The sequence below is a fragment of the Patiria miniata genome, unplaced genomic scaffold, assembly GCF_015706575.1.
Source record: "Patiria miniata isolate m_02_andy unplaced genomic scaffold, ASM1570657v1 HiC_scaffold_3, whole genome shotgun sequence".
Classification (NCBI taxonomy): Eukaryota; Metazoa; Echinodermata; class Asteroidea; order Valvatida; family Asterinidae; genus Patiria; species Patiria miniata.
The window spans coordinates 17022656-17030121 of record NW_024037069.1 but is presented as its reverse complement, the minus strand read 5'-3'; the positions used below and the strand labels follow the sequence as shown (position 1 = coordinate 17030121).

The 7466-nt window shown below is 38.3% G+C and overlaps 1 protein-coding gene across 1 annotated transcript; it reads right to left on the bottom strand.

Annotated features, from left to right (window-relative positions):
• Positions 1-354: 354 nt before the first annotated feature.
• Positions 355-5246, bottom strand: LOC119738342. The gene is made up of 4 exons (XM_038213198.1): positions 5153-5246; positions 3345-3573; positions 1780-1920; positions 355-1682 (listed from the first exon to the last, which is right to left on the bottom strand). Exons 1-4 carry the CDS (start codon positions 5191-5193, stop codon positions 1488-1490), a joined length of 606 nt encoding a protein of 201 aa, XP_038069126.1. The 5' UTR covers positions 5194-5246; the 3' UTR covers positions 355-1487.
• Between the last annotated feature and the right edge of the window lie 2220 nt (positions 5247-7466).

Below are 7466 nucleotides of genomic sequence, written 5' to 3'. Positions count from 1 at the left end.
TCACACATTAAAAAAAAAAGTTTAGTAAATAATATCTGTAAAAATTCAGAACTGTTATACTGTATATGAAAAAGTACATTACTGAAATAAAATTGATATTTTCATATTTACAATTTTTATATCAATAGAAAATGTTTCATTTCAGTAGAATGCAGTCAAAAGTACTTTTTGTAAATTGTACTGTTAATATACAAAAAAGGGGAATGATCGAAATGTCAAAAGACCTTTACAAAAACGAGCAATACAAGGTTTCATTAATACATTTTCAATGTAGAAATGACTGCAACAAATAATACTGTCATACCTTCATAAAAGTTGGTCAGACTTTTTCTTTTATCTTAAAAGGGCAAAGTGAAAATTTGGCAATTGCATAAATGTTAAAAAAATTTGTAAAAATTTATATAAAGAGCTTAACCCATTTCATGTTATATCATCTTTTTAAAAATGTACTTCATTTGGATAGGGATAAGTCTTTTCAACTAGAAGAAACTACTTTGGGTGGAAAATGGCAAACTACCTCCAAATGTGGAAAGATGGTGTAAACATTGGTTCATTTTCGAACTTTATTTTTGAAGTTAAAAAGACCAAATATAAAATTCTAAACTGTGTATTCAATGTATCTGTATGGTACCGTTTAAAAATACAGATCGAAACAAGAACCTCATGTAAAAGTAAAAAAGAGCACTATTCATACACTCTATACATTTCATAAATATAAACTCCAATATTTACAACTTCTACAACTGCTACAGTACAGTCTAAGAAACGAAGGCACACTAATATTGAACTATTTAAGGAATGTAATGTGTCAGTGCATGGAACTTCCATGATATAGGAATTGTTTTAAAGTGTCACCACTCCTTAGAGCTATAATAAATTATGGACTCGTCCTTTGCATGTGCAGAATACTTTTATTAAGCATTTGGAGCGCAGACATTTTGAATTCATGTATGTGGACTTATAGAAAAGATTGAAATTAGATGGAATGGAAGTGTGCCTGGTGAGCTCTGAATGCAGAACAGAAAACCATAAGGGCTGAACAGGCATGGTTGTCCATTTGTAATACAGAATTCATTGGTAAAACATACGATTCATCGGTAGCACACGTGCAGTTGTGTGCATTGTTAGTGTAGAACAAAATAGACTGCTTATTTGCTGGTTATTTGTTTTGTTTTGAACATATGTTTATAATATAGGCTTAAATACAAACACAGATATGCGTAAAGCTGTACAATTTTATTTTGCTTTCTACAAGTTATGCACAAACATGGATGCGTTCAGATGGCTACATTGTGTACGTTTGCTGTCTAGTAATAAATACAGTTCTATGCCCAGCCCCCAATATGTCGTTCAAGAACAGAACATTTTGGACCGTGTATTTGGGCCTTTCTTTTATACACTTTTCTGCACGCAAAATTGGCCGATATGTTGAAGTTTGGCCCTTCTTGTTCCTCAAGTAGTCAATCGCCAATAAAAGAACGTGTCCATCATTTATGAGGCGAGGGACTTCGTGAACGCCCCAACTGGGCCGACAGATCCCGCACTTTGTCCGACCAGAACTCGCTGCTCTGCTGCAGCTGTAGCGAGAGCTCCCCGACGCGTTGGATCCAGTACGACTTGTCCAGCGTGTTCGGGTCGCTCACACCCGCGTCCTTGAGGGCGCTGTTGATGGCTGACTGCATCTGTGGGGAAAAAACGCCACAAAAACCGTTCATTTTGATGACACATAAATAAGTGACTCCGAGAGCAAAATCTCTCTTCTGATCACTAAGAATTTACCTTGTCCTTGTTTTGTCGCTGCGATCCCCTCCCCAACGACGAGGCATAGGCCGAGTCTGGTGCTGAACCGTTTGTGTAGCTTTCCCCACCACGACGAGGCGTGGTGCCATTCACAGACCGGTGATATCTCTCTGACTCCATCTACAAGTTTAAAACAAACAAAAAACAGTCTCTATCAAGATTGAGCAAATTAAATGCTGCATCTTTTTTAGGTGGACTCCGATCGCCGTTTGCAAGGTGTGCAGCAGGTTCGCTAATGTTGCCAGCATTGTGACTTAAAGCTATAGTCCATCATTTGCAGCCATCCAAAAAAGTAACTGGCATATTATTGTTGAAAAACATACTTGGTTGAAAGATAGTTTGTGGACTAAACTCCCTGTGAAATTAATCTTTCTGGCAAGCTATCATTTTGAAGTAATCAACGAAAGAAGGCCTTTCCAACGGTGCGTCTTAAGACGCACCGTAGGAAAATTTAAATTAGTAGTTCGTTTTGTTATTCGGCGCTGGGCAAAAGAATTGGCACGACGCACAGGCGCGCGCGGTTGCTATTATTCGTCGGATCAGTGCGCGACATCGCGTATAGCTGCAATTCAAAACATGATTCAGCAACTTTTGATTTGAAATTGAGATCCTAGAATGCTGTTTTTCTCAGAATATACAGCGGAAGCTGAGCTGAAACTTCATCAGTTTAGTTGTTCAGTATCCTTCATTAGATTTTGAACACTTTTGTTGCTTCAAACGAACAAAATGCACAAATTACAAATGATGGACTATATCTTTAATGACTCACAAGTTTGGTTGCATTAAATAGTAGGGCAGCACTGAATAAGGGGATAATAGTGTGATGGAGCAGCTTATAAACGTGTTACAAAGCCAAGGTTACGAAAAAAGGAAGTCAAGCTACTGCGGCAATTCATAGCCATAGTCAAAACTAATGGCTATGGGTTCGTCTCAGAATACAGACACCAAGCCAAGATTTTAAGATATAGTCCATCACTTGTAATTTGTGCATTTTGTTCGTTTTACGCAACAAAAGCACTCAAAATCTAAAGAAGGGTACTGAACAACTAACCCGATGAAGTTTCAGCTCAGCTTCAGCTGTATATTCCGAGAAAAACAACATTCTAGGATTTCAATTTCAAATCAAAAGTTGCTGAATCATGTTTCGAATTGTTTTGAATTGCAGCTTTACGTGATGTCGCGCACTGATCCGACGAATTATAGCAACCGCGCGTGCGTGTGCGTCGTGCCAATGCTTGCGCGCTTCGCCGAATAACAAAACGAACTACTAATTCAAATTTGCTACGGTACGTCTTAAGAAGCACCGTTGGAAAGGCCTTCTTTCGTTGATTACTTCTAAATGACAGCTTGCCAGGAAGAATAATTTCACAGGGAGTTTAGTCCCCTTACTATCTTTCAACCAAGTATGTTTTTCAACAATAATTAGGCCAGTTACTTTTCTGATAGCTGCAAATGATGGACTATAGCTTTAAAACAAAAGGAAGTCAAACAGTCTTATCCACAAGCTACTGCAACAACAATCCATAGCCGTAGTCACTACTTACTTGAGCTTTGAGGCTGTTGAGAGCCTGTTCCCTGCTCTCCAGCTGCATCTGCAGGTTCTGTCTGGCCGCTCTCTCTTTCTCAATGTCTGAGCGTTGGCGGACCGTCTCCTGCTTGAGGGAGTGCAGCTGCTCGTTGAGCTGCTGGATGGTGCTCACGTTGGCCCTGAGGCGGGCGTGGAGGTCCTCGATGGTCCCTAGCTTCTCCGAGATCTCCTGCTCCTGGTCGGTTCTGAGAGACGATTGGAGAAGGGGGTAAATGAGAAGGCTAAACAAGGGTTCAATATCATGATGGTACTGAACCCCTTAGTTAGCCTCTGTACTTCATTATGCTAAAATTAGGGGCCTCGTAGCCAAGCGGGTAGAGCGTGGAGCTACCGAGTGGAAGGTTGGCGGTTTGAATCCCATTCGGACCAAAACCTGGAAAACTCTCTCTGACGACCCAACAATAAAATGGGTACCTGATTCGTTCAGGGAAGGTAAGACAGCGAGAGGAGAGGACTGGGCACCGCCGCTCATATGCCACGCCCAAGACACAGTGGACCTCTAACATCCCACTGCCCCTATGGCCAGTAATGGCTATGGGACCTTTACCTTTACCTAAACTAAAATTGTACTTATTCCCTGATGAAGTCATAAGACCATACAGTGCTGGGGTGGTTTTAGGTGGAACAGGGACTTTTAACAGCTAGCATGAAAGTTGTGCTTAGTGTTGCAGAAAAACTATGCCAAATGTGATTGCATTTCACAGCACAGACGTGCATATAAAGTGCAAAAACCAGGGGACAAGTTTTGTTTTGCTATTTGCCCAAGCTCAGAGATTTGCTTAGCCAAAATATATAAATCTTAGAAGCTAAACGTTAGCAAGTGTGACTTTTTTTGGTTTGACATTTGAATTTGCTAGGATAAATTTTCTGCTTTACTTCGGTAAAAAAAAATTAACTCCAGGCGTGTTTTGTCAAGCAGAACTGAAAATATCTCAATTTGTCTGGGAATTATTTTGTTTTGTTCAAGTAGGATAGCAGTTGGCAAGAAAGCAATATATTGATTACAACACAGAGTTTTTTAAGATACATGTTTGCATTGTCACTTTGAGAATCTGCAGGATGTTTAACAAACTAAACTCCTATTGTTGATGTATATAGAACAAATTCCTGTGCATTTAAGATGTAGAGTTTCAATGCAAAAATGATGAGTCAGGTTTTTGGGACTATCCTTGCTTAACGATACAAGTGATCAATTGCTTTTTGAGGGTTTTTTTTTTTCCATTCGAAACAACAAAATTGTTCAAAATCTTAAGAAGGGTGCAACTTGTTGAAGTTTTAGCTCAGTGTATACTATACATCTTGAGAAACCAGAGAAAAAAACGTATGCACAATTTTTGGGGGCCTCGTAACTAGATTTCTTTCTTTCTGTCTTTTATTTTAACTGGATGTCCCATTCAGTGGAATCCACTGGTCTCCTGTGGGTCCCAGTATGCATAAAAGACAATCAACATGAAACAATCAAAATTGAATCATACACATTTTGGGCACACTTTCTTAACCATCTTCAATGATTGTTTTCATTCCATTTCAGGTGGCATAAGTTCACAGGGTAGTTGGTACCAGTCCTATCTTCACTTTGAACAAGGATTTTCTTGTTAAATCGTAGATACATTTAACGCCAGTGATCCAGGTTCAAGTCCTAACCAGGCCAACATGGATTTTTCGCTGTATTCTCTCTTTCAGTTTTCTCCCCCACTTTCAAGCTACATGTACATTGCCAGTGTACTTCATGAAGAATAATTAAAATGTAAAAAATAAACTTACTCGTGTTCTTCAAGTCTGCTCTTGAGTTGTTGCAGCAGCATCTGTTGTGTGAGGAGTGGCTCTGCAGAGCCTTGAAGCGCTCGGCAGCCACTTGCAGATCTCGTTCTCAGCAGCTTGAGACGACTGACCGACTGTTGGAGGACCTCCCCGCTCTCCAGGAGCTGACTGTCGGTTGGAAATCAAGAGACTACATTTACTCTTTGCAACAGCTTGGGGCTGTGACTTTGTTAAAGTTAGTAAAACTGTACAAACTTCTGTTGAAACATTTTAAAGACTTTAACTTCTTACCTAATGACAAAATACAAAATAATTACAGAAATACATGCATTTACAGTATGGCCCCCAAAAAGTGTCCGTCTGACTACATTTGAAAATAACTACAAAACCATGGAGTCAATTTTGAAAATGTCTGATTGTGCAGATACTCCTTATCTTTAGCCTAAACCCCTATGAGTTTTCATTTAATTTCAGTCACGCATCACTACACAAATGTCAATTGATCACAACAACATTTTTTTCGACACTGTGAGCAAGTTCCTTGCCTTAATCAATTTCAGTGCTGTGTTATGTAAGCTGTGTAAGATCCTACATGTCGTGAAAAAAAGGCTGATGTGGTTTGGGATTGGAATCATTTGCCCTTGAGCATTAAACTGAGTCTTGCCATGATGACTGATAGCCAGGCAAATGATTCCAATCCCAACCGCAGTCCCTTTCACAACCTGAAAGGGAACATGTACTAGGATTTTTATGACTTAAATACATTTAAAACAGCTTTCTTGGCATGTAACTATGACTTTCCCCTCTCTGCAGCAGTAAAAGGGAGAAATTTCAACATTTAAGTTTTTATGCTAATAAAAATTTCCATATTCATGAGCCAAAGCGTGATGTCATTAAAGGTAGAACAGTAGTGTCTCCATATCTTTATGTACAAATATATATCAACTTTTCTTCAATTTCTGGAGTAAGTTCCATTTTTACTTGTTTATCAGCGTTGTTTGGACAATAGTAGTGGCCAATATTGCTTCAAAACTTTTTGTGGGTAATTTTCGTGAAGGACTAATTTTTGTACTGTTCATATGCACTTTTGACAAGAAGTACCTTGTAAGACAAAAGCAAAATAGGCGCCCTCTTACATGTATTGATGAAAGGATTGCTATAATTGAAAAAAAAAACCCACTTTCTTGTCACTTCCAATGCAAACAAGTATTAAGATCTTGTATGTATTGTTGCAACACATAGTAATGTGCATGAAAACAAGATGAGCTGATTTCCCACTGCATGTTTCCTTGAAGGATTTTACACAGCTTACATTGCTTGAGTTAACGTCATTCTTCAAGAACCATTTCAATTCTAATCAGTGTTTAAAAGATCAGGATTTTTTTTTGGCACTGTGACAACATCAACTTACTCTTTTTCCTTGTTCAGCGTTCTGATCGTCTGGCTCTGCTCTTTGATCTTGGCTCCTAGTTTTTCGTTGGCCTCTCTGTACCATGGGAGAAAAATGAGAAAACAATTATGAGAGAAGAATGTAAAACCTAACAAGCAGTAAACTCAGGGTGTACCTAGTTGGTACCCATAAACCTTGGGGTAAACCTCGAGTATAACGCGTTTAATTTCGCGTTCTCCCCCGAACCGTTGTCGAATCCATATTCCTTTTAATATCAGTTTTTGTGGCCTTCATCACGGCAAAGAGAAACTGTGTTTGCTTAAAACGCTGCCTTTAAACTTTTCAAATGTCTCTTGGCTAAAAAAAAAAAATCTAAACTGATATACTGCAATTATAAAAACAAAATGGATAAGATATGTATTTGATCAGCTATAACTTTGACTTGAAATCAACCCTTGATATTATATGGAATCCATGTTTTATCATTTTTCAACTATTTACAGTAAATCAAACAGTGCAAGTATTAAATCAAACAGTACTTCCTTTTGTGCACTTAGGAAAACCTTTTTTTAACTTAAGATTTCAAAGTTTAGACTGGTACTTAACAATAGAATATGGTTGCTGGGGAATGAAATATCTGGGGTCAACTATTCAAAGCATGAAAGTTTAGAAGGCCTGACGTTTTAATTTCTTAGCCTTGAAAAGAGATCTCTCATTCCCGCTAACGTTTAGGATTTCACTCAATCCAGTCAACATTTCCCTGCAGCTTTATTATTTCTTAGTAAATATTTTCATCAAATTTCAAATTGTAGTTTTTTCAATTTCTAAGGCCAGAGTAAAAAAAACTTTCTTGTCCGCATATTTAAAAAAAATGAGGGAGGTGGCCCCTATTGTTTTCCTTTTTTTCATTTTTTTTACAATACAAAA

Coding starts and splice junctions, on each gene's coding strand:
- LOC119738342 (XM_038213198.1), bottom strand. CDS start 5,193: ATGCTGCTGCAACAACTCAAGAGCAGACTTGAAGAACACGA. Junction 3,574..5,152: donor AGCAGACTTGAAGAACACGA/GTAAGTTTATTT, acceptor ATCGTCTCTCAG/AACCGACCAGGAGCAGGAGA. Junction 1,683..1,779: donor AGCGACAAAACAAGGACAAG/GTAAATTCTTAG, acceptor TTTTCCCCACAG/ATGCAGTCAGCCATCAACAG.